This window comes from Prosopis cineraria, unplaced genomic scaffold (assembly GCF_029017545.1).
Source record: "Prosopis cineraria cultivar Desert tree isolate PC_DT_omini unplaced genomic scaffold, ASM2901754v1 PC14, whole genome shotgun sequence".
NCBI classification, from domain to species: domain Eukaryota; kingdom Viridiplantae; phylum Streptophyta; class Magnoliopsida; order Fabales; family Fabaceae; genus Prosopis; species Prosopis cineraria.
This window is the reverse complement of record NW_026555345.1, coordinates 10,026,521-10,053,551: the sequence shown is the minus strand read 5'-3', so window position 1 is coordinate 10,053,551 and position 27,031 is coordinate 10,026,521. Positions and strand designations below refer to the sequence as shown.

At 35.7% G+C, this 27,031-nt stretch overlaps 1 protein-coding gene across 5 annotated transcripts; it reads right to left on the bottom strand.

Moving 5' to 3' along the window:
• Positions 1–1,748: 1,748 nt before the first annotated feature.
• LOC129292160 (ribulose-1,5 bisphosphate carboxylase/oxygenase large subunit N-methyltransferase, chloroplastic) lies at positions 1,749–26,035 on the bottom strand. Of its 5 annotated transcripts, XM_054929699.1 has the most exons (15): positions 25,598–26,026; positions 25,396–25,505; positions 24,116–24,179; positions 23,657–23,767; positions 23,454–23,513; positions 21,519–21,626; positions 20,529–20,598; positions 13,318–13,358; positions 13,159–13,239; positions 12,907–12,942; positions 7,039–7,122; positions 3,316–3,449; positions 2,733–2,821; positions 2,467–2,615; positions 1,749–2,179 (listed from the first exon to the last, which is right to left on the bottom strand). In XM_054929699.1, the coding sequence occupies exons 1-15, from the start codon at positions 25,718–25,720 to the stop codon at positions 2,021–2,023; spliced, it is 1,419 nt and encodes a 472-aa protein (XP_054785674.1). In that variant the 5' UTR covers positions 25,721–26,026; the 3' UTR covers positions 1,749–2,020. The 5 variants fall into 5 exon arrangements, 4 of the variants coding, with proteins under 4 accessions (XP_054785674.1, XP_054785675.1, XP_054785676.1 ...); XM_054929700.1 differs by lacking the exon at positions 7,039–7,122 and having other exon boundaries at positions 25,598–26,027; XM_054929701.1 differs by lacking the exon at positions 21,519–21,626.
• Positions 26,036–27,031: the final 996 nt, after the last annotated feature.

Here is a 27,031-nt window from a genome sequence, read left to right as displayed (position 1 = left end):
GGTCATACTTAGAAGAGGACTCATTATAATCACCTTTCTTATTTAATTAATGTGTGTATGTATATGTATGACAAACAGCTTTGTGAGATCCAAGTTGCTATATATATATATATATATATAGTCTCTCCTTTTAGAAATACTAGGCATTTTTATTTCTTCAACATACAATTAATTTTTGTTTTAAATTCTCAACAAATAAATCACTTAACATTTTATCTTTAAGTGAAATATTCTATTAAATAATGACGTACCCTTTCTGTTTTTATATGTAAGAAGTTTTTTAAAATTTTTTTATATCTCTATTAATATTTTTTTAATAAATGGATCATTATATTTTTATTAAATCAGAAAAAAAAAAGATAAGTATTTTTATTAATTTACTTTGAGAAAAGATATTTATTTTTTATTTACAATAATTAAGAGTAAAATTGAAATGTTATTGTGTTTTTGATTAATTGATCAATTTTATTGATTTGCGTAATTTAATAAAAAATATTATGTATATAAGGACAGAGGGAGTATGGTAAGAGATGGTATTAGTTTAAAGTCAACTAATTAATTTATTGGAGATATAATTTGATGAAAAATATTTTTTACTCTGTTCGTTAAAAAATAAGATATTTTTTAAGAGGTTTGATATTAAAAAATATAAGATATTTTTAATTTTTTAAAGTATAATTATTTTCTTTTTTTTTTTAAAGTTCCTTTATTGAATAGATCACTTTATATTTTTTTAAGGTGAAACACCTTATTAAATAAGGATAAATATGAAAAAATAAGGTTAGTTTAAAGATAAATGACTACTTTATTTGAGGTAAGATCTCAAAAGGATCAATTAATTTAAGTTAGGTTTCAGGTATCAAACTTAAGAAATTTACAACTCAATTTTTTTATTTTACAATTGCATTATGATGAATTTGTAACTTGTTTTTCAAATTTTAACATGGCTTAAGAATAAAAAATTTTATTTTTCTTGTTAAAATTTAAAATACAAGTTGCAAATTTATCATAATAGAGTTGCACAATTGAGAAATTAAGTTACAAATTCTTAAAATTTGACACTTGAGATCTAACTTAAATTAATTGGTTATTTTCAGATTTCCCTATCATTCTCCCTTAATATAATTTGCTTTATCATAAAAAAAAAAAAAAATCTAGCCAAGCCACCAATATCCACTTTCACCACATCATCACGTGCAGTGTTCATCTAAATTTTCTTTCATCTGTCATGGAAATAGCTCTTTAAGTTCATTGGGTACAAAATTACAAGCACAAGAAACTTGTCTTCTATAGATACAAAAAATTAACGTTTTTAAATAGATACTTTGTCATTCGCAAAACATAACAAAACTTGCTCTCCTTTACTTTTCTTCATGTCCCTTTTCCATATAGGAAATGCAGCTTGGAAAATGTCCAGTTTCTCTCTTGCTTAGTGAACCCCCTTATGCAAATGGATATCATATCGTTTTCAGATCCTTTTTAGTTGGCAAAAACTCATACATTCTATTTGGTTCATTGGTATACTGAGATGACCAACCGAGTGATTGACCTAACTCGGTTTGGCCATGCAACATTAAATCAGTCGAAGTAATTTAGCCATTTGAGTTATTTACAATCATAATAACTATGTTAAAAAAAAGTGGGCACAGAATAAATATAGTTATGAAACAATAAAAATTTATCTACAAAGATATGTACTTAAAAAGAAGAGTCTGAACTCTGAAGACGAGTGAGGAGGAAAAAATAGAGAAAGTAATAACATGGTATAGTTATGAAATAAAAAGAGTTTATCTACTGCATCAAATATAATTACATTTAAAATTCAATCTTACAGCAAAAATTACAAATATTCTAAAACTCGACGTTTATCCACACGATTTATAAACTGGCAAGGGTGTTAAAAAAAATGGAAAGGGTCTATTTGGTATAAAAGAATTAAAAAATGATCGCTATAAACATCACCAAAAAGTGGGAGATCTCTTCCTGGCTGTCATACCGAAGGTCTCGTCAAGCTTCAGGGCTAGCAATGAATAGCTTGTCCAGACAAAGAAAAACAGTAATTGTCCAGCCAAGCAGAAGCAGATTTGAGGATGCGAAGCTCACCAACTAGGAGATCCCGAGCCATTGTTCTTCTTACATCAACTTTTGTAGAAATGGAAGCATTGGAAAATTCCAATGACTGCAAGAATAATTAGGTCCTTTAACTAGTAAAGCACTATACCAAATCCAAGAATTTTGACTAAACTTGATAAGTGATAACATCAGTATGTATATGTATATAATAAATTGGATGAACACGTATATAATAAAGAGGATAAAATGACAATTTAGCCCTTAAACTATAGGCCAAGGAGCATTTGGAACACTAAACTCATTTTTGGTGCATTTTCACCCTAAACATTTAAAATTGTGGCTCATTCCATGTAATCCATATAAGGCACAAGGGCAAAGGCAGGAAATCTTTACCATAATAGCTTCAGAGCGCTCTGCAATTAATTTGGTGAATAATGAAGACAAGATCAGGTGTGCTTCAATCTCTTTGTTGATGTTGCACAATGGCCGCCTGGCCAGCCTACCATCAGTTTGTGCAGCCTCCATGGCCAAATCATTTAGTTCTGATATTTTGTCAATACTAATTCCATTAGCGGATAATGCTCAAGTACAGATTATGTAACAGAAAGTGTAACCATTATTGCATTACAAAGAAGACAAAGAAATGTACAAAAGCACACCCTGAGGAAAGGTGCAAGAAAGGACGCGAGCAAATGCACGAAGAGATTGTGGAAGTCCCTTTCCTTTTGCACTGGTAGGTATCACTTCCCTGTACTGGCTTCGTCAGACAGACAGACAGACACTAACAAGTAGAGTGGCGACATTTTAGAGTAACAAGGTATCAGTGTTAATATCACCAATATGAGAAAGGATTAACAATATCTAACATCCAAATTCCAGTCAAAAAGACTTATCAAAGTCAAAGCATGCAGATTTTCAGCATAATAATACTCAAGATCGAATTAGTCTCCTTTCATTTTTTTTTTTTTGGGGAAGAGAATTTTCAGAATATTCTCAGAAGGGTGATGGACTAAGTTGTCTGAAGCAAATAGCAATCATGTTATGCAGTTTAGAATACTAATAGTACTTGGTGTGTGCATAGTAGATGCAGTCAATCACACCAACAAAAAAATGAGGACATTTTTCAGATGTAGATTCTTCCCATTTTTAAATAACTTCCACTCCACAACATCATAAAATCAACAAAAAATAGACTGAGATATTTAAATAAATTCACATAAGAATTAACAAATCAAACAATACTTGACTATGAAAGAGTTCACAGAGTTGCTTAAGCCTTTCACGTCTTTGGGAGAGCGCACAAAATATCGCCTCAAGAGTTCCATTTTCATGTCATGCAGGGAATCATGCTTGGGTATTTCAAGCTGGATCTGGACCTGACAATAATTAACATCATCAATGATGAACTGCAAATACATTATTAAATACAGATTAAACAATCATCGCAATGTTTAGAGGGCACACAAACATGTATAGTGTATACTCATTTCAAGGACATACAACTGTTCCTCCTGACAGTTAAAAAACAATCACAGAAAGAACTTCAATGTGAAAGGAGAAAAGGGAATGAAATAGAATTTTATAACTGAGAACTATGTTTAATATGACATAGAAAGGAAAGCAATGTCCATTGCATTTTTCCTATGTTTAGTTGGATATAAACAACGCAAAGTTCACATGCCTCTTCTAAGGCGAGATTGTTGTATCTAGTCCTTAGTGTTGTTGGAAACTTTGAATCTATCAAAAGACAACAGCAAGACTTAGCAAACATTGCAATCCAATCTCATCTCACTCTTACGCATTAATGCATAAGTGTGTGTGTGTGTGTGAGAGAGAGAGAAAGAGTTTCTTGCTTTGACAGTCTATTTACTGCCTCTTCCACCTGGTATTCAAGCATAGCTGTTATTTATATTTTGGTTGTAGATCCCTTTTTGATCTGATTCGCTTATATTGGGTTGATTTCTGGCCCCAAATTCTCTGTTTTGAGGCACAGGAGTTGTTTTGTTTGGTGTAGTGCACTATTCCTGGTTCTATTTGATGTGGTTGGGCACTGTTTGTAGCTCTGTTTCAGGATTTTTTTTTTCTTTTATGTTTGGTACTTCCTTCACTTAGATTGCAGAAAGTAGAGCAATGGTTATGCCTGATGTTGTTCGTGTGATGTCAACAATCACAGACCATAAGTTGCATTGATCGAATTATCTGAATTCAAGCTACACAGTTTGGATTTACTTATGAAGCATTGAGAAGGATGATCATCTTATCAAAGATCCTCCTAAAATTGGTACAAAGCACTTGCTGCTGAGATGATTATTCTGGAATCATCATGACCTGTTAACAAATCATCATGTTCATGGGTATGAGGTATGTAGCATTTTTATCTCATGAACTTTAAACGAACTTACGTGGAATTTAATATGCCATCACTTGGCAATCTTTTGCACTGTTCATCCACTAGAGTTTAAGACTATTAAGGGCTTATTTGGTTTTGTTCTCATTTTTTGTTTTTAAAAACTCTTTTGCAAACTAATTTTTTTTAAAAAAATTCAAAACAAAACAAAATGAAATTTTGTTTGATTATGTTAATTTGAAAACAATTTTAGAAATAAAAGCAACCAATAGTGGTATAGCCAATAGTTAATGACGATGGCCTATAATAATGATTGGTCATAGCTGTGAAGGTAATTTACAATAATCAAATGTAGCATGCTTTAAAAATAAAAAAGAACACGCAATAACTCTAATTTCTATTTTAAAAAAAAATAAAAAATGAGAACAGTTTTGATAATATTTAAATCTAAAAAAAATTACCCAAACAATTTTTGTTATTTTTTTCATTTTTAAAATTAGAAAAGATAAAATCTGTAATGAGCATATATGAAAAAGGTGAACATGACATCTATTCAGGAGATGATAAATTGTTTGAGATGGTTTGGATATGGATAGAGAAGGCTATCAAAGGCAATGGTGAGGAGAGTGGAACAGATAACTTGAGACCTATAAAAGGATAAATAAAGACCAAAGAGAACACTCAAGAAAGTTGTTAATCAAAACCTTTTGGTTAGCAATATATCTAAGGCTTGGTTATTGATAAAATACAATGATGTCACACAATCTATGTAGCCGACTCCATCTGGTAGGATAAAGCTTGTAGTTGTTGTTAAGAACAGAAAATGAAAACAGTTTTTTTAGGTAGAAATCAAACCAGTCCCAAGTCTCCAGTTCTCTTTGGATCTGAAATTTCCTCCTGCAAGACGCATTGGCTGGAGTACTTCATAAAACAGGGTTCTAATTAGCTCAATCTACCAACAATAGTGCCCTATAAGTTGTGGTGGTAAGAACAATAGACGTGAAGGCGTTGATAGTGACAATCAGAAGACAGGAGTAACAATGTCACAGCTGCCAGAGTTGTGTCATATCAAGTGCAACTATAAGAAGCTTCAGAATAAACAACAAAGAAATTAGTGAGCACATGTCGGAACATCTCCTGAAAAGATTGTTATGGCCTCTCCTAATGAGTTTACCTAATTTGCTAAGTATAAGGAATAATTTAAATCAACCACTGCTATAATAGAACAAGGTTAATACACTACACATCTTATCTCTTCCAAAAGGTCCTTGATTTTGGTGCCACAGATCACATGAACGACAACCAAGTCTCTTTTCCACTTTTCAACCACATGCCAATATGCTTTAACGTTACTTAAGCTGATTGGTTAACTTTTCTTGTTATCAGCTCCAGAACTTGTAATCCAACTTCATCACAATGTTGAGTTTATTTGACTTTTCTTTTAATCTCATTTCTATTAATAAACTCACATGCACCCTGATTTTTGTTATCTTATTTTCGATAATCATTGCTTGTTTTAGGATCTTATGAAGGGGATTCTTTGTAAAGGTCATGAGATTAGTGGGCTTTACATTCTTGATGCATAAATGCCTCAATTGGTTATTGTCCTGTGTTTTGACCCATTTTAGACCAATTGTCAGTCAGGCCAATTTTTTTTTTTTTAAATGTCTTCTATAGAGAAACTATATCCTTAGTTTTAGCACTTACCGCCTTTGGACAATAAGCCTCGTTAGTTTGCTAAACATCATTGTCTTCTATTTCTAGAATCAATAAACAGGCCACATCCTCGTGAGTTAGTTCATTTTTCTTGAGGTCCTTTGACCTATTAATGTTTAAACAAGGCCATTTTATTAACAAGCAAGTTGAAGTTGTAGGGATAGTATCGGCACAAAATGGCTAAGAAAACTTAACTTGAAAGGTAAGTTCTTGTGCAACTTTAACCAAATGTATACGCATATGTCAAAGCATGAAAGTGACACCAAACTAGGTGTAGTTCGAAGCTCCATGTGCTGTAGTTAATCACTAAAATCAAAGGCCCTTGATTGTCCCAAGTTAGGTGGCTAAAGCTAATTGTCACTCTATGGAGGACCTAACTTAACCCCAAACAAACAATACACTCATAAAAATGGAAGAAGCAATGCGGCAAAAATTTTTGGTGATAGCTCAGATACCATATGAATGAATCAAAGAATGGAAAAATGCTTTGACATATTATTCATAATAATATGCCTATTTATACATGATAGAGGCTCCAAGGAATTAATTGCTGATAATGATAAATGACAAGAAACATTGCTATAATAATTACAAGGATCCTATACTAATTACAAAATCATCAAGTCAATCCTTATTCTTTTTCACCCATGTGCATAGATAAGATAGACAAATTGATAGAACATGTGATAGGAAGGTAGATTAGAGATTAGTTAGAATTGTGGGAAAGAATAGCACCTGAGACCAATTTAATGCCGAAATCATGTGAAGTCTCAATATAAAATACCCTTGTGCTCATTCACAGAACATAAGTAATGATGGACATGCCAAGATGAGAAAAAAACTCCATCACCCTACAACAAACCCTCTTATAACATTACTTGACATTCAATTACAAGGATTACCTCATCGTAATTGTTGTAAGGAAGTGTAAAGCCAAAGTCCAGCATCAAGGTAGTATTAGAAAATTTTCCATATCTTATTAATACCTGAAACAAAGAATCCAATAAAGCCTCTTATCTGCAGGTAGTTGGAATATCAATTATTTACTCCGATGAGCCCACCACCCATAAGTTGGGCCAAGTGTATGAGAGGAAGAAGAGTAAAACAACAAAGAGAGGCCCATTACCAACCCAGAAGAGAGTGACCACAATTAGTTTTTCAGGGTTGAGTGCCCTAGGGAGAGGCAGATTGGAAGTATTAAGTCTTGGGAGAGCCTCTGACCCCTCAAAAGTCATGGAAGTCTTTTCATTTATGTATTTCATCTACTTTTTATTCATTCAGCACTGAAGCCCTGGATTAGTTAATGTTCTGCTGTTCTTCTCTTCCACCATATCGAAGAGGGTTGTATTAACTAATCTTTTATATATCGGAAAAGTATCTTTGATGCTCCATCATTTTGGTATCAGAGGAAGAGGTCAGTTCTCAGGACATGATTAATACCAAAATGGAAGCAAGAATAGAGGAGGTAGAAAGAAGTCTAGATGAGTTACAGAAAGCTAATTTGGATGCGAGGGAAGAGAGAACTGCTATGTAATGATTGTTGACTCAGCTACAAGAGCAAAACACTGACATATTGGCATTGTTGTGGAATCCATGTCATAATGTTTAACAACCAGAGCGTCAACCTAACAGAGGTGAGGTTCCTGGAGGTGATGGGAGACCAAAAACTGAGACTGTCAATCCTGAAACATGGGACAATGGCCTAGGATTGGAAAATCGTGACAACCTTGAGAGGGATATGCAGACATATAAAAAGCTTGAGATGCCCTTGTTTGACAAGGAAGATCCCCTTGGATGGACATTTAGAATGGAGCGTTATTTCGCTGTTAATAACATACCAAAAGCAGAAAAGCTTGATGCCACTATAGTAGGACTTGAAGGCAAGGCCATGAACTGGTTTCAGTGGACAAAGATTCAAGCACCCATTTCGGATTAGAGGGAGTTTAAGATTGTTGTGATAGAATGCTTTCACTGCAGCCAAAGTGGAGATAATCACAAGAGGTCAGCAGTGTTGAAGCAAGACAAAACTATGTCAGGGTATAGCCGTATAGGGAAACATTTGAGATGCTATCAGCAACTTTACCTAAGGTTCTTGAAAACTCATTAATGGGCCTGTTTTTGAATGGGCTTAGAGATGAGATTAAGGCTGACGTTCAACTACTAAAACCCAAGACTGTTAAAGAGCTTATGGATGTCGTGTACTAGGTAGCGAGGAAGAACTTAACACTGTAGAGGGTTGAGGAGAAAAAGGGTAAAAATAATAAAACATGGGCTTGATGAAGTGGCCCAATGTTCAAGCCCCCAATGCGAAATATTCTAATCTGATTGAGAGCCCAAAGAAAGTTCAGAATGCCGCACCCCATCGTGCGACAGAAATGAACGAACCAGAAAGGCCGAGGGGGATGCATATGACGCCTACATCTGCGATCACTACATGCAGTAATGAGAGCAGCAACCACGCCCAACCTAAGCGACTTACTGAGGCTGAATTGAACAGGAGGCGAGAGATTTGGGTTATGTTTTAAGTGTGATGAGAAATATGGGCCCAATCATAGATGTAAGGGGAAGCAGTTTCAGTTGTTAATAATCAATGAAGAAGAAGAGGACGACATAGACAAGAGAGATTTTGTAGAATTGGAGGATGAAAAGAATGACAAAGTGATGGAGCAACGATGGCGGGTCTCTTTGGGCACCGAACGATGAAGATTAAAGGGATGCTCAAGAGTCGCCCAGTAATTATCCTTATCAACAGCAAGGCTGCGCATAATTTCATCACGCACCATATCGTGACAGAATTGGCAATAAAAGTTACGCACACTTGCTTCTATTCAATTACTGTGGGAGATGGCTAAAAAACCTATTCTAAGGGTGAGTGCAAAAAATTTCAAGTTGATTTGCAAGGAATCAAAGTTTCACAAACCTTCTACCCATTTCATCTCTTTAATATCAACTTAGTACTGGGAGTAGCGTGGTTGGAAACACTAGGGGAGACAAGAGTCAACTGGGGTCAATTACACATGAAAGTAAAAGTGAGAGATAACTGGCTTTGTTTAAAAGGGGACCCTACCCTTAATCTCAAGTATCATCAGGGAAAACGGTGTGCTTGTTAGAGATTAATGCCTTGGAGGTCAGAACCCAAAAGAAGCACGAACGGAAGGACCAACGACTGCTACACAGCAATTACTTAAGGAATTCCAGGTTGTAAGTGAACCCATGCAAAGGTTGCCACCACATAGGCATGCAGTCTTAGTCAAAGGAGCAAAACATCCAAATATAACACCTTATCGTTATGTAGCAGGGCACAAAAATGAGGTTGAGAGACTTACGAAGAAAATAATTCAGCCCAGTAGCAGCGCTTATTCAAGCCCAATCCTCTTAGTCAACAAGAAAGATAGGAGTTGGAGGTTTTGTGTAGACTATAGCCCCTCAACAAAATCACTATACTAGATAAGTGCACGATCCCTGCTATTGATGAGTTACTTGACAAATTGGGTGGTGCCACTGTTTTTTCTAAGCTGGACCTAAAATCTGGGTATCATCATATTCGCATCAGGCTTGGTGATGAGTGAAAGATGGCCTTTCGGACACACGATGACCATTACAAATTCTTGGTGATCCTTTTCGGACTCACCAACGCTCCTACATTTCAGTCCCTTATGAACAATATTTTTAGAGAGCACCTGTGGAAATTCATACTTGTTTTTTTTTTATGACATCCTTGTATATAATAAGGATGAAGCTTCCCACATGGAACGTTTGAGGGTAACTCTTGGGGTATTGCAGCCCCACCAGTTAGCGATCAATCCCAAGAAATGTAGTTTCAGACAGCACCAACTTGAGTACCTTGGTCATATTATCTCAGTCGAATGTGTCAAGTGGCCTGTTCCCAAGGATGTTCGTAGTTTGAGGGGGTTCCCAGGCCTCACCAAGTACCACTGTAAGTTCAAAAGGGATTACGGAAAAATTGCAGCACCTTTAACCGCCATGCTGAAGAAGAATGCTGTTCAATGGCATAATCAGGCTCAAGAAGCTTTTGAAAAATTGATGAGTGCTATGATATCAGCCCCAGTACTAACTTTACTAGATTTCCATGTTCCCTTTGAGATAGAAGCGGATGCTTGTGGGACGGGAGTTGGAGCTATGCTAATGCAGCGTAGTAGGCCAATTGCTTATTTTAGTCAGCAGTTACTGAGAGAGCCAAACAAGGATTATTATACGAGAAATAACTTATAGCAATTGTGATAGTGATGAAGAAATGGCAGCACTATCTAGCTGCAAAACCATTTACAATCAAAAATGATCAAAAAGCTCCTAAGCATCTGCTAGAACAACGCATTATTGCTCCGTATCAGAAAGGTTGGGTATCTAAACTTATGGGTTATGAATTTGACATCTAGCACAAACCAAGGAAGGAAAATAGGGCAGCAGATGCTCTACCCCAAAGAGATAATTATGAAGTTGCATTGAATGCTTTTTCCATGTGGCAATATGCTGATTTGAGTGAGTTTGAAGCTGAAATAGCCAAAGATGAGAAGTATGACATATGGCACCAATAGGGAAAGATGCTCCAGTGGGGTATTCCATTAAAAATGGGTGCTTGATGTATCAGAACAGGTTAGTTGTGCCAAAGCAGTCCCCAAAAACTACTGCATTAATCAGAGAATTCCATAATTCACCTCTTTGGGGCCATTCAGGATACTTGCATACTTACAAGCATTTGTCAAAAGTAGTATATTGGGAAGGGATGAAGAGGGATGTCCAAGAGCAAGTGCCTAGATATGATGTGTGCCAACACAACAAATATGAAGCTCTTAGCCCTGCTGGTCTGTTACAACCACTACCTATTCCCTCACAAGTGTGGGAAGATATTATCATGGATTTCATTATTGGGCTTCCCAAATCCAGCAGGTTCGAAACTATCATGGTAGTGGAGGATCGCCTCTCAAAGTACGCACATTTTATTCCTCTTTCTCATCCTTTTACAGCCAAGGATGTTGCTGAAGTTTTTTTATTAAAGAAGTGGTTAAATTGCATGGGTTTCCTAAGTCCATCATTTCAGATCGCAACAGGGTCTTTGTAAGCCACTTTTGGAAGGAATTATTCACACATTCTGGCACTACCTTGAAGTATAGCTCGGGGTATTATCCTTAAATGGATGGGAAGACCAAGGTGGTTAATCGTAGCTAGGAAACTTATCTACGTTATATCACTGGAGAATCTCCAAAAACTGGCTGAGGATGCTGCCATAGGCTGAATTTTGTTTCAATACTTACATTCAACAGATCCATTGGCACTACCCCCTTCAAGGCCCTGTAACAGACGAGATCCTCCCACAATTTTAAGTGGCAAGATGATCAGTCAATGGTAGAGGAGGTTAATGAGCGACTCAAGAAGGAGAGGAATGAGGTGCTGAATGTCTTAAAGTCTCACCTAGAGAAAGCACAGCTTCAAATGCGACAGCAAGCAGACAAGAAGCATAGGGACGTTGAATTTGCTGCTGGAGATAGAGTCCCTTTGGGCATACAATCATACAAACTAAAGAAATTGGCTTAACGCCAACATGAGAAGCTAGTGCCCATTATTATGGTCCTTATGAGATCATTCAGAAGATTGGGAAGGTGGCCTACAAACTCAAATTACCTGATTCAACCGGCATACACCCAGTTTTTCATGTTTCTCAACTCAAAAGGTCAGTTCACAACATGGAAGTGGTCCAATAACTCCCTAAATTCTTATCAGAAGAATATGAACTGCTAGTACAACCCCAAGACATCGTGAAAGTGCGTAAGATGATAGATGGCAGCTATCAAGTGCTAATCAAATGGCATGATCTACCTGATTGTGACAATACTTGGGAGGATATGGAAACAGTTAAGCAGCAATTTCCGCAATTTTCCCTTGAGGACAAGGTGAATCTTTTTTTTTTTTTGGGGGGGGGGGGGAGGGTTAAATGATGAGCCCACTGCCCATAAGTTGGGCGAAGTGTATGAGAGGAAGAAGAATAAAACAACAAACAGAGGCCCATTACCAACCAGCCCAGAAGAGTGACCACAGTTAGTTTAGGGTTGAGTGCCCTAGGGAGAGGCAGATTGGAAGTATTAAGTCTTGGGAAAGCCTCTGACCTTTCGAAAGTCAGGGAACTCTTTTCATTTAGGTTATTTTATCTTCTGTTTATTCATCAGCACTGTAGCTCTGGATTAGTTAACGTTTTGCTGTTCTCCTCTTCCACCATATCGAAGAGGGTTGTATTAACTAATCTTTTATATATCAGAATAGCATCTTTGAGGCTCCATCATACTCTAAATTTTAACAACCACTGCAAATTAACAGGATCAGTAAGGGAAAAGAAAATAATTATTTCTCATCACTTTTAGTATCGTTCCAACCAAATTTTTTATAGGCCTCTATCAACAGATACGAATTTGGACCTGATCAAATTCCAGGATTTTTTATTTTTATTTTTGGGATAAAATGAGCTATTTTGAGTTAAAGAAAGATTAACCAAGCTTCCATAACTAGGCTTCTTAGTAATTCAGTTGGAACTTTATAATTATTGTCTACATAAGAGTGGTTTCATGATGCAGTCACCCTAACAAGTCTGCATTCTAACTTTTCTTATTCAGAGGTATTTCATTTTTAATCTTCTCTTGGAAAACTTTTAGAATGATAGAGAACTGTGCAACACCACTAGATGTTTAAGCAACTAAAAACGGGGAATCAGTTGACAAATCCAAAATTTTTAGTATAACTAAGAAAGCATTTATACTGACCTGTTCACCAGGAGCATAGCCACGATCAGCTATAACCTGCGTGCATTAACAAAGCAAAATAAGATTGAATCAGAACATAAAAAAGGATTGTATGCTAGGAGATAAAATGTATTAGAAAGAAACTAATCACTGATGCAGTAAAGTTTTAATCAAATGATCATTTAAATAGACTCAAGTAACCATTGATGGATTTAGTGCATGACCCCAAAAAAAAAAACAAAAACAAAAGTGGAGGGGAGAGAGGGAGACAACTTCTGAGTATTGTTTGTCATCATCACTCATTACAATTGCTTCTGAAACTCCATCGTGATTCAAGAAATCTGCAAACGGAATCTGCAAAGCAATCTTAGATAAATAATCAAGAGATAAACATGAAAGAGAATTGAAAAGGCATCCTGACAATAGCTATACCAGAGATAAGCCCTTCATGCTTCCCCATGCCCGACAACCAACTGTTGAAATACAAGTTTGGCAATCAATGGAATATAATAGTGAATTGGGTCTACAAGTGGTTATCAAAAATTTGTTTTGACCAATACACCTAAGCAGACATATTGAATTTTATTATAATCAGGAAGGCATATATCCCCCATACCAATTAAATAAATAAATAAATAAGATAAGATAAAAGCAGACAAACAATGCAATGAAGAGGGGGAATCAGACAAGCAAGGCTCTAGAACCCCATGGTGCAGGGAAAAGGAGGGAGAGGAGGAAAAGAACAAGAAAAAGCAAATGGTAATGAATCATTAATCGTTAAGTAAGAATTAAAACATAGATTTCCACACTATGACACAAGTGACAAATGCTGATTGTAATGAAGATGAACAGAATTATCAGGATATCATGACAAGCATTGTCAGCTCCAAAGCCATTAATAGAGAAAGCCTTCAGCTAAATAAAACTCCTCATTGACCACTATTCAAAACACCGTACTAGTCCTGGCTGGTTGGGCTGGACAAATTGTGAACGGGACTCTCCATGAATCAGTAAAGAACTGACCAAAAATCAGTGAACTTGACTGGTTCGAATAATCCATGTTTTTTGTTCTTTCATCTTGTTATCGAGTGTTGAATGCAATGTCGTTTTGGCTCCTTTCTGAGTTTTGCAAAGTGAAAAAGTTCTATTTGTCCCTTATCTTAGTATAAAAGATAAGTATATATTTGTGATTGAAAATTTAGTTGTAATGAGTAATATTGACCATACAATATAGTTTATTATGTAGTAGCATGAACTTATTTTGCATGTATTAAAACGTACATGCTAAAAACCCAGAGCTTTCCCTGGATTACATTACATTTACAACAGAAAACAGACCCATAAACAAGAAAACAATTTAAAAAAGAAGAAGAAAGACTCTAGCACTTCCATGGGCTAGGACCTCCACATGAATACCCAAGCTCTGCCTCTCAACCAACCTAACCAACTTCTATAACCTTCTCTTGTCAGCCTCCACATGTTTCCTCACCGTCACAATTCCCAATATGTCATGCAAAAAGTCAGTAGATACCTGCAGTCGGATTTCCACTAGCAGCCCCATACACCTCCCTTGCTTACATCATTTAATTTGGATTTTATGTTACTAGTTTATCGTTTTCCATCTTAGATTACGTATGTAATTTAATACTCCCTCCATTCCTAATTATTGGACAAAAGTTTTTAGGGTGGGGTATTCCTATTTAAAAGACAATTTACAGAATTTCAGGGGTAATTAATTTTTTTCCTGAGTTGCCCCTATTTAAATTTCTGAAGCATTTAAGGCTAACCAAACGCTAAGCATTTATTATGGGCAGAAGTGGAAAAATAAAAACAAGTTTAAGACATAAATTAGTTTAAATGATATGTGTGACTTATGTAATTTTGTCCCTTAATTAGGGATGGATTATATCATCAATATATCGTTGTGAGAATAATTACAGGAAAATTAGAGGGATAAGTCCCATAAAAATAGAGATTTGATAGGATTGGGTCATTAGGAGTAATATTTGATTTTATTTCCTTTTGTTTTTTTATTTCCTTTTATAGAAGATTATGATACGTGTATATATTCTGACCATATTACTGAATAAGATTCATTCGATTCCTTCCTTTGGCTTGTCTTTGACCACATGGTATCAAAGCACGCAGACGCTGAACACCATCACTCAGACGAAGATGACAAAGCCGACCGAGAGTCAGATTCACACACTCGACCCTCTGCGTTTATGGGTTTCGGTGCTGAGGCTGACTCGAAAATCACCCCAGATGGTGGAACTCCTCTCGAGTTGAGTTCTGCCGAGAGGGCGTCCCTTGTCCTGGTTTCCAAAAAGTTCAATGGAACCAATTATCGTGAGTGGGCCCAGAGTGTTCGACTGGCTGTTAGAGGCCACGGGAAGCTGGGTCTTATCTCAGGTACATCCAAACCACCAGACGTGTCTGACTCAGCTACCTTGGTGAAGTGGGAGACCGAAAATTTTCTGGTGGCTTCTTAGTTAGTTAACTTTATGACCCCTCAAATCAGATGGTCCTTTATGTTTCTCCCGACAGCACGGGATATCTGGGATGCATTCAAGGAGTCTTACTCGGATGGGGAAGATGGTACTTGAATCTATGATCTCAAAACTCGAAGTTGGCAAATCAAACAAGGTGAGCGTGATCTTATTGAATTCTGGTTGAAGTTAGTTTCAATGTGGCAAGAGATTGATCTCAACATAGAAACCGAATGGTCTTGTCCGAGTGATGCAACACGGTATAAAAGGCTTATTGAAGATGAGCGAGTATTTCAATTTTTGGCTGGTCTTCATCAATCATTAGATGATGTTCGTAGTCGCATACTGGCTCACTCTCCTCTACCATCTGCTCGGGATGCATTTGCTGAGGTTCGTCATAAGGCTTCTCGTCGCAAGGTGATATTACCTGGAATTTCATCAACCCTTCCTTCATCTGAGTTGTCTGCTTTAGTGAGCCGACAATCGGATCAAGGCCAAAAGGAATCAAGAGGAAAGGTTGTATGTGAGCATTGCAAAAAGACAGGCCATTCAAAAGATAAATGTTGGGACCTCCATGGAAAACCACTTGATTGGAAACCACGTAAAGGTAAATGTCGTGGCTATCAAACTACTCTTGATTCTACTTCAAACAAATCTGGTCCTACTCCAGACAAATCGTGTACCTTGCCTATCATTGACAAGGATCAGTTAATAAGCTTCTAGAGATGCTCCATAGTTTACAATCCTACTAGTCGCCTCCATCTCATAATGCTTCCGTTGCTAAGCAAGGTAATTCGCATTTTGCATTTAATGTATGTTCTACTAAATCAAAGTGAATTGTTGACTCCGGAGCCTCAGACCACATGACTGCAGACTCTACCTTGTTTACCTCATACTTTTCTTGTAGTGGCCATGAGAAAATTGACACGGCAAATGGTACGTCCTCTCCCATTGCAAGAAAGGGTAGTATCATTGTTTCTAAATTTCTACACCTAGACTCTGTCCTTTATGTTCCCTATCTTGCGTGTAATTTACTATCCATTAGCAAGTTGACTAAACAAGCCAAATGTAGTGCTCACTTCTTCTCTACTCATTGTATTTTCCAGGATCTCTCATCGGGGAGAATGATTGGTAGTGCTGAGGAGTGTGATGGGCTCTACTACCTTGATGAATCAACCGTGAGTAATCTATGGTCCCGAATCTACTGCAACCTTATGACTACTTCTGAACAAGCTGATCTTTTGTCGTGGCATAAAAGAATGGGTCATCCCAATGTCCAATATTTGAGCCATTTGTTTCCCCATTTTTCATCTAATAAAATTTCTAATTTTCATTGCGATATTTGTGAATTAGCCAAACATCATCGCTCTTCTTTTCCGCGGTCTAAATATAAGCCTTCTAAGCCTTTCTCTCTTATCCATAGTGATGTTTGGGGTCCATCTCGTGTCTCTAATCGAACTAGAGCCAAGTGGTTCGTTACCTTTATTAATGACCATACCCGTGTGTGTTGGGTATATTTAATGAAAGATAAATCTGAGGTACCTTCTATTTTTATCGAATTCCATACCATGGTTCTTAATCAGTTTAACACGTCCATCAAAATTCTCCAAATAGATAATGGCACTGAATATGTCAACAAGTCTCTAAGTGACTTCCTTAAAGCTCGGGGCATTATCCATAAGACCTCCTGTACAAATACACCCCAACAAAATGGGGTAGCCGAACACAAAAATAGATACCTGTTGAATGTTGCCCGTGCTCTTATGTTTACCACAAATGTGCCAAAATATTTTTGGGGGGATGCCATTCTTACCGCCACCTATCTCATTAACCGCATGCCAACAAAAATCCTATCCTACACCACACCCCTCGAGTGTCTCCGGCAGACCCACTCTCTCACCCATCTTGAAACCATTCTTCCATTAAAGTTATTTGGGTGTTCTGCATTTGTTCATCTCCATTCCTCTTCCAAGCTTGACCCACAAGCTGTCAAGTGTGTGTTTCTTGGTTACTCCTCACACCAAAAGGGATGTAAATGCTTCGATCCATCCTCTAAACGCCTACTTATCAGTCATGGTGTTACTTTTTCTGAATCTGAACCTTTCTATTCATCACCTTCAATTCAAGGGGAGAGTTGGAGTGAATTTCAGGAATATTCTCCCATTGAACCTATTGATTCTCTTGACCATCCCACTTTGCTTGAGCCTGTCTCTTTTATTCCAGAATCAAAAGAAAATGCAAGTTCAGGGGGAGATAAGAACACAGGTGCAGAAGGTAAAGAGATCAAAGTTTACACACGGAAGAAGAAGCATGGTACAAAAGCTCTCATACCTGAAGCAGTACCGGAATCAGAACCGATGACAGATTCTATGGGAGATAGTCCTAAAGAAGATGAGAATGATAATCCTGATGAGGAAGAAGGTTCAGAAAGTTCAGAAGATGACTTGGAGGTGCCTATTGCTCTCAGGAAGAAGCCAAGATCATGTACACAACATCCTATTCAGACGTTCCTATCTTATAAAGCCTTATCCCCAGGATATTGGGCTTTTATTGCGAATGTGGATGGTGGTTGTATCCCTAAGGACATTCATGAGGCCCTGAAAATGTCTAGATGGAGAGAAGCTATCTTGGAAGAAATGAAAGCCTTGGAAGAAAATGAGACCTGGGAGGTTGCGCAGAAACCAAGAAACAAGAAGCTGGTTAGTTGCAAGTGGGTATTTACCCCTAAATATAAGGCTGATGGAAATCTTGATAAATTGAAGGCTAGACTAGTGGCAAGAGGGTTTACACAAACCTATGGCATTGACTACCAGGAAACATTCGCACCAATGGCAAAATTGAACACCATCAAAGTATTGTTATCTGTAGCAGCCAATCTTGAATGACCGTTACACCAACTAGACGTCAAAAATGCCTTCCTAAATGGAGAATTGAAAGAAGAAGTTTATATGACTTTACCTCCTAGTTTTGATAAAGGAAGGGAGAATCAGGTATGTAAATTGAAGAAATCATTATATGGGTTAAAACAGTCTCCAAGAGCATGGTTCAATAGATTCTCAAAAGTTCTAAAGCTACAAGGCTACAATCAAGGACTATCGGATCATACTATGTTCGTTAAAGTAGAAGGGGGCAAGAGGTGTATCCTTATTGTATATGTTGATGAAGTAATCATCACTGGTGATCATAATGAGGAAGCGACAAGAATAAAGGCTGTTCTTGGAAAAGAATTCAAGATTAAGGACTTGGGTTGTCTGAAATACTTCTTGGGAATAGAGGTTGCAAGATCAAACAAGGTATTTATGTGTCTCAAAGGAAGTATGTACTTGATCTCTTAAAGAAGACAGGTATGCTGGGGTGTAAACCTGTTGAAACCCCTATTGTTGTTCCAAAGAAGAGGCAAAAATCCAAGAAAGAAGAGGGCAATTCAGATGAAGAGGGTAACTATGTTGAGGAAGAAGAAGATAAAGAGAAAGAGAGGCCAACAAATAAAGAGAGACACCAAAAGCTTGTTGGGAAACTTATTTATCTATCTCACACACGACCTAACATAGCATTTGCTGTGAGTGTTGCTAGTTAGTATATGTGTGAACCAAAGGAAAAACATATGGAAGCTGCATACAGAATCCTAAGGTACTAAAGGGAAATCCTGGACGAGGTTTATTGTTTCAAAAACATGAACAAAGGAATATAGAGGTGTATACAAATGCAGATTGGGGTGGACATCACCAAGACAGGAGATGTACTTCTGGGTATTGCTCATTTGTATGGGGAAATCTAGTTTCTTGGAAGAGTTAAAAGCAGAGAGTTGTATCCAAAAGCAATGCTGAATCTGATTTGAGAGCTCTTGCTCAAGGCATAATGGAAGAATTGTGGCTAAAAAGGGTTCTAGAAGAAATCCATGTCCAACTTGATCTGCCTCTCAAACTATATTGTGATAATAAGGCTACCATAAGTATGGCATTGAATCCTATTCAACATGAGAGGTCCAAGCATGTGGAGATGGACAGACACTTTATTAGAGAGAAGGTGGAAGATGGAATTTTATGTCTAGCCTTCCTACCGACAAATCTCCAAGCAGCAGATGCGTTGACAAAGGGGTTACACAAACTCGCTTTTGATAATTGTATAAGCAAGTTGATAGAAAATACGGCAAATATTACTTTAGGAGGAAATAATTTATTAGTTCTTTATTACTTTTCATTAGTTTATTAGTTTTTGTTGCTTTTCACTTAACTTTTGTAAGTTTCCTTCTTGTGAAGGAAACCAAGCAGCAAGTGGACGTTTCTTTGTTAGGAAGGAAACCTCATACTTACAAATAGCATGACCTGTGTATTCAGAAGGCATGAAAAACGAATGAAGTTATTTGATATATTCTGAAAACTCTCTCCCTCCAGTCTACGCCCTACCCCTCTCAGTTCTTCCTCCCTCCAGTCTTCAGGCCCTTGTCCATCCCAAGTATCATCTATGTCATCAGAATGATGATTGGTAAACTCATGAAGAGATGGTCTACTATGTCTTTCACCCATAGCTCTAGAGGAATGACCAATCCTAAGGGAATTACCTCTAAGTTGATTGTGGACTAGGAATTGCTCATTTCTAAGACTTGACTCTCCTCTAATGATAGGTCTTTCGAGTAACCCTTCAGTTGTTTTCCCTGTATCTTGCTTGTATGTCAACTGAATTGCCCCCATTATCTCTTCAAATTTATTGTTCATGAATTCTTTCATTTCATCTAGCCACTGGTCCACATATGCCCTTTGAGTCCTTTCAGATTCCTCAAGATGATTTTGGGTGATTTGGGAGTTAATGGCCATGGCAGATTTTAGGGCAGTAATTTCTTGATCTAATAAAGCTTGCTTATCATAAAAATAACATGTAGATGTATCCATGCTTAATAACATGTAGGCATATCCATGCTTAAAAATGTCAGCATGGACACATCAACAATCCTGAAAATATAGATGCATCCATGCTTAATAACATGTAGACAACAAATGGTATAGATAATCCTCCAATTAACATAAAATAAAGCCAAGATAAAAGATTTTTCTTCCCTTTCTCATGCATAGAAATCAATCACAAATCACAATGACTGCAACCATGATATAAAAATGACATGCTTGAGCACAACACCCTTTCAAGTGCATTGCTTACCAAGCGTGCACGCGTGCATGAAATCCCTGAAAGTAAATTCTCCAAAACTTTTAAGGAGGCTTTCGAAAACCTGATTTAAAGAAAATATTTCGTCAAATTCAGTCTCAGTAAACTGGTAGCTTCAATAAAATCTCACTACCCGTCCATTAAAACATTAAACATACAAATATAAGTTATGGTCTTGGTCTCGCCAGAGTAGATATAAAATACTCTGAAAGTACCCAAGTAAAAATGTCTTTAACTAGGACAAACTTTAACCTAGTTTATATCCATCTGTCAAAGATTAGTTGTTGGGTTGTCTAATCATTTTAATAATACTGAAGAAATGTATTTCGTAATATAAAACAAGTACATTAAAAAGCAAGTTATATTTATCATCGAGAAACCTATCTAGCGGTCGTTTGGTATGAAGAATGAAATTAACAAGAGAATTTGCCGATGAAAATGATTTTAACCCCTTAATTTGAGAGAGAGCTCTAGGAAGAGACAAATACTATTAAGTGATGATAACTGGAAGAGACAATAAATGACGTCATTTACTGCTGCACAGATAAAGAAAAAAATTGGAAGAATGACAATTAAGTCTTCAACAAATTTTTTTAAAAAAATCAATTGTAAATATTGATTCAAACAGTTACAAATTTTAAATACAATTTTTAAATTATAAATATAACAATTAGTTTGCAATTCAGATTTCTATTTATAAATATTTGAATTGATATTTACAATTTATTTTGCAGAAAATTTTATCAACACTTAATTACATACATTAATTCATCCTTTTGGAACTTTATTGTCATTCTCCCAAAAAAATTTCTCCTCGTTTCTGAGTCATCATATCATGCAGAACCAAAACTTTTCTATCCATCACGTTGATGACTAATGACGAAACATTACCATACCATGGTATAAGACATGATGCAAGTTCAAACATGATTGATCGTTAGAAAAACAACTGAGACTCTAATAAGAAGTAAGTGAAATACTCACTGGTCTGATTGCCAAAAAGTCCTTCTCAATTTGAGACTTTTGATTGATAGTTTCCTGATACACTGAGCTTATCCGAATCATGTCCAATTCACTTTCACTCCAAAATATCTAGATAGATTTAACACAAATCACATTGAAGATCTTGGGGATTGCTTTTATCTGAGAAGTACATATAAACATTCAAATCAGAACTCATTTAACGATTCCTGCAGAGTTCCTTTAAGAAGCCATAGTCCTTTTATTTTGGCTGATAGAGGCAATGTGTATTTTGTTCCAATAGCCTAGTCTTGTCACTTTTTCTTCTGTTTCTTCTCAAGTATTTTGGACTTGCCACTTTGATTCAACAAAAAAAAAAACTCAATTACAAAATCCATAAACCTAATCAAGGATTAATCAATTTAAAAAATTTGAAATTGCATAATAAATAGGGAAACTGGTTTCTAATTTTAAGTGAAAACAGCTTTTCAATGTGATACAGCACGCACATGTAAAAAGTGAGAGCGGCATGCAAATAAACATTTGCTTTTTCTGGAATATTAAAGCTGCTGACAATCTGGGAGCATCATTGCCAATAATTTCTTGCCCCTAAATCAGAAATGCAATCGCAGTCAATTTCTCCACAAAAAAAGTAGACCTAAAATGAAGAATGGATTCCAAAATCATTTACAATTTCCAATATCTCATGTACCTTGGTTGTGGCACCTAAGAAGCATCGATAGGGGTACAAGTATTGGATATTTGCAAGTTTTCCACTTGATGAGCCAATTTTAGAGAAAGAACTTATAGGGGAGTCTTGTAATAACATTGAAGATAAGGAATAATTTAAATTTATCCTCATCAATGACATTGACATTTTGAAACGTACTTTGTAACACTTACATGTATTTTGTTTCATCTTGCCATTTATGACACTTTGAAATGGCTAAGCACTTTTAATAATTGAATTGTTGCTTACATATGTGTGTGTACATATATAATTTTTTAAAAATATTTATATATTCCCTGTATCCTAAAATTTTTAAAATTTCTGTATCTATCATATCATGTTGTACCATATCTGATACTCATAACCATATCGATGTTTCTTATTGATACGTGAGAATTAGGAGATAACTCCAGAATAGCCAAAAATTCACATGTTCCCTAATTTCTGTTTCATTGCCTTCTAAATCGTTGTTCCTCCTCAATTCCACTACATCGTTTTTCTTGACCTTCTCCTTCCAGCTTCCTCTTCTGTCCATATCTGTCTTGAAGATAGGCAAGATACATCACACTAACAAGGGTGCTTGGATTGATGCCCTTAATAATTTCTTCGATGTCTGATCTAAGTCCTCAAAATGAAGACTCTAATCACAGTAAACTAGGGTAGCTTTGTTTCTAGCAGAAAAGCTTCAAATTTGCTCCAATAATCTCACATTGAGGTTACTCTGCCATCTTCTTACTGCCATATGGATCACTTTTCCGGTGACAGTCACCGGCGGCCAGAAAGCTAGCTTTGATACCATTGTTATGTTGTAATGTAGAAAAGAGAGAAAAATAACCACGACACGAAAATTACGTTTCACCTCTCACCAGATACTGCTCGCATATCTTCTGACCCTATTTATAGAGCTGCTGAACCAAATTACCAAACTACCCTTTCCCCACAATTATCCTAATTACCCCTAAGTTCCCAACAATTCCTTAACTATCCCCTAATTCCTATGTATCAGTTATGAGAAAGGCTAAGAAAACAGGCTGTCCCTCTGTGAGCAGGCAAGGCGAATAGACAAACTCAAGGAGAACAAAGTATAACATTCTTAGCATGATGCCTTGCAGTTTAGCACAATTAAGATGCTTCAAAAAGAACGGAACTCTACTAAAATAAAAATTAAAAAAAAAACAAAGAACAGACACCGAAAAAAACAGAAAATACAGAAAAGTAAGAACACTTACTGTATTATGCAGCTGTCCTTGCTGAGGAAGACAGCTGATATATGGGTCCCACTCGGAGTCCTATCAGAGAGAAATAGATATTGCATATATAAGCTGCGAAGTTTCCTCATATTTCTACCAAACACAATGATATTAAAATATGCAAGAGCAAAGTTCCTGAATAGAGATAAAGTTTTATCATAGAAATTTGATATTATGGTTACCCGACCCAGTTTCTGCTCAACTAGAATAACAGCAGCAAGTTTTGAAATATTTCCAACTTCATTGCTGATCAAAGATCTGATTTCTGGGAGTAAATTATCCACACTTATTTGCTGCAAAAACAATTAGGAGTACTATGATGAGCAATTTGCCATGATAACAGCAGAATAACTATTACTCTCTCTGTTCAAAAATGTAAAGCATTTTTTGAGGAGTTGGATATTAAAAAATGTAAGGCATTTTTAGCCTTTCGAGGTATAATTATTGCCTTTTTTCCAAAGTGCCCCTATTGATAATGACTTTATATTTATTGTAGGGCAGTTAATAAGGGTAAATATGAAAAGATAGGGTTAGTTTGAAAGTAGGTAGCTACTTTATTAGGGGTGATATTCGGTTAAAAATGCCTTACATTTTTGAACGGAAGGAGTATGAAATTTTAGTAAGATCTAACAAAAGCATACCACGGCATAAGGAACTTGTAAAATGCATTCTCCAGGGTGTATAATCCTAGAGGCAAACAGAGACCTACATCCAGGTACATTTCAAGGTTACATAAGAAGTCAGCATTTGATAGATAGACCTGATTTAACCTGAAGTAAGGAGATAAAATATGATACACCAATGTACAGAAACGTTTTCTAAAGTCTTGAGTGTGTATAATCCTATAAGCAAAAAGAGATCCTGGTGCATGGAACAGATTAAGACATGATATAGGAAGAGGTAACATTTGAAACATCAATGTATAGAAGAATTTACCACAAATATTCTTTCTAGGAAATTATTTTATTAATTAAATCCACAATAGCGTGTAAATAATACACCATAAAAGTACGTAGCTACATGCATTGATAAGCTATAGTATACCTATGATAAAATAGACACACGCACCAAATTGAAGATAAAGATGGAATTTTGACTAGTAGAATGCCTTTAGTTAATCTAACTTCATTTAACAATTAAATTTGAATCTAGACGTTGAAAATTTTAAATTAAATTAAATCATTTAATTAGAAGTTTACTGTTTCCGTATTCTACTTTTAATAATTTTTCTTTGGCCCCAGTAATATAGACATTTAAATTGGAAATGTAGTCTGTAGGAAAGATAAGAAGAGGTTTGCAAGGATGATTTTAAAGTGAAAATGGGACATATCATCTTTTTAGTTTTCTGCAAAACGTGCCATAACAGTGTCATCTTCATGGACAAAGTAGACCAATGTAAATACAGTGTAAAGCACCCAAAAAAAAACAAACAAACAATTTATCAATAAAAAATCTATAGCGATTCTGCAAAAGCAGTAACTGATTTAACTTTGAACAGTACACATTCATAGACAAGACATTTACTGGAAAAGACCAAAATATTGGAACTGAAGCTGCTTACAGGATAGAACTTCTCTGGCAAAGACAAACACCAATGCATAAGGTAAAAAGCATCCAACCAATTTCTTTCAAACCTTACATATTTATTAACTGAAGCCAATTAATATCTATATACATTTTATAGATTGATTTCTCTTCCAAAGCACAAAGACTCGTACCTTCAAACAACTAATCCCAAAATAGTAGGGACTCAGTTCAGCTTACATTATTAGACAAGAAGCTGGCACTTCAACAAGCCAGAAACTAGCATACAGAATTCTTTCTTCATACACAAAATAGTCCCTAATTCGAATTTCACATTGAAAAACGACCCCGATACAATGAAATCAAATCATTCCAAAACAGAGAAACTGGAGAGAACCTGCCATACGAAGATTTCCCGATTGAAAGCGATGATGAAATCCCAGAGCCAGCTTTCCACTCTAACCATGGCAAGAAGCCTTCGCAATCGTCGTCCAAGACGCCAGAAACCTATCATCAAAAGAAAAAAGTTCGAGAGTAGGGGAAATTGAAGGTTCAGTGAAAATAAAGGTTGAAGAGAGAAATGGAGGAATATTCTGAACCTGAGGTTGGATTGAAGAAGAAAGGTTTAGGTGGAAAAAGGATGAATGGTGAGGATTCCGATGGGCGTTGGAAAGAGAACGTAGAGACCGCCTAAAGGTTGGAGTGCGAGGCCACAACAGCATCGTAGAGCCAGAGAAGTACAAAACGTTGTCTTATTGAAACTTATAAGGTACAAAAATGAAAGCCAAGTCCGAACTCCGAAGTATAGTGAAGTTTCAGACTTTTTCCCGGCCAAGATGATAGTTCTCGGCGTCGGAACTAGCCGTTTGCAGCCCAAAAAGGACGATATATATATATATATGTATATATATATCCACACGATTATTTGATATCCGAGATATTCAAAAACTAACTACGCACACAAAATGTCCTTGACTTAATTATGAATTTAAGAGAAATGAAATCATGTAGATCTCTCGTACGCCAAAGGTCTTTGGGTCTAGTAACACAGTAGAGAACTCACATATAAATATGTGCTTCAGGGGCGGGATGTGTGTTGGACGGATATATACAGGGTTAATAAATATCCTAAAGTTTAAACTATTATATAAATAATATCATAAATATTAAACTCTTAAAATATATAAAATATCCTTTCAACTTATAAATTCTAAATCTCTAAAACCCTTCGTTAAGTAGGAGAAAACAACTGTTACTTTTACAGTTGTAGAATCCTGTCATATATTGATATGACACTCATTTTAATTTTTAAAAATAATAATAATTTTCTTTAACTTGATGGAGGAGTTTTAAGTACTCGAATTTTTCAAGTTGAAAAATTTTTTTACACATTTTAAGAGCTTGAGGTTCAGAATATTATTCAAGCAATAGTTTAAGGTTTAAAATAATCATTAATTCATATATGTATTCCGAGAACTTATTAAGGTTAGGATATATTTTCAATCTCAAAAATATTACAAAGATGCCCCTCTAGTCTTATTTATAATGCAAAGAAAAGATTATTTTTCATCCTATTTATATGGTATTTTATTATTTTTTATGTTCATCTTTACCTTTTTACCCTTATTAAATACTAGAAATAATTATTAAAAAATAGTTTATTTTGTCCTTATTAGGCAGCAGATGTGAAAACATATTAAATTGTAAGATAAAACTAATGAAGTTTAATATTTTTTTTGATTCCATTAAAACATATTACAAGTGACTTAGTAAATTATATATTACTTATTAATAAAGTTTTTACATTAAAAACAAAGTTTGATCTACAACCTTATGGAGTATGAGACAAATCATTGCTAACTACTCCCTCTTTTTCTATATATAAAAAAATATATATATAACATAATTTAAAAAAGTTAGTTAATCATAATAATTATATCTGAAAATAAAACAATGAAACTAAAATGCTCTATATTAATCAACATAAACATGCATTAATTATTTCTCGTTAATATAAATTATGAGGGGTGATT

What these genes read in the sequence shown, in the direction of transcription:
- LOC129292160 (XM_054929699.1), bottom strand. Translation starts at nt 25,720, where the DNA reads ATGCTGTTGTGGCCTCGCACTCCAACCTTTAGGCGGTCTCTACGTTCT. An exon ending in CATGCACGCGTGCACGCTTG is followed by an intron (nt 13,359 to 20,528) that starts GTAAGCAATGCA and finishes GTATTTCAACAG; the next exon opens with TTGGTTGTCGGGCATGGGGA. An exon ending in TTCTTGCACCTTTCCTCAGG is followed by an intron (nt 2,616 to 2,732) that starts GTGTGCTTTTGT and finishes ACAAAATATCAG; the next exon opens with AACTAAATGATTTGGCCATG.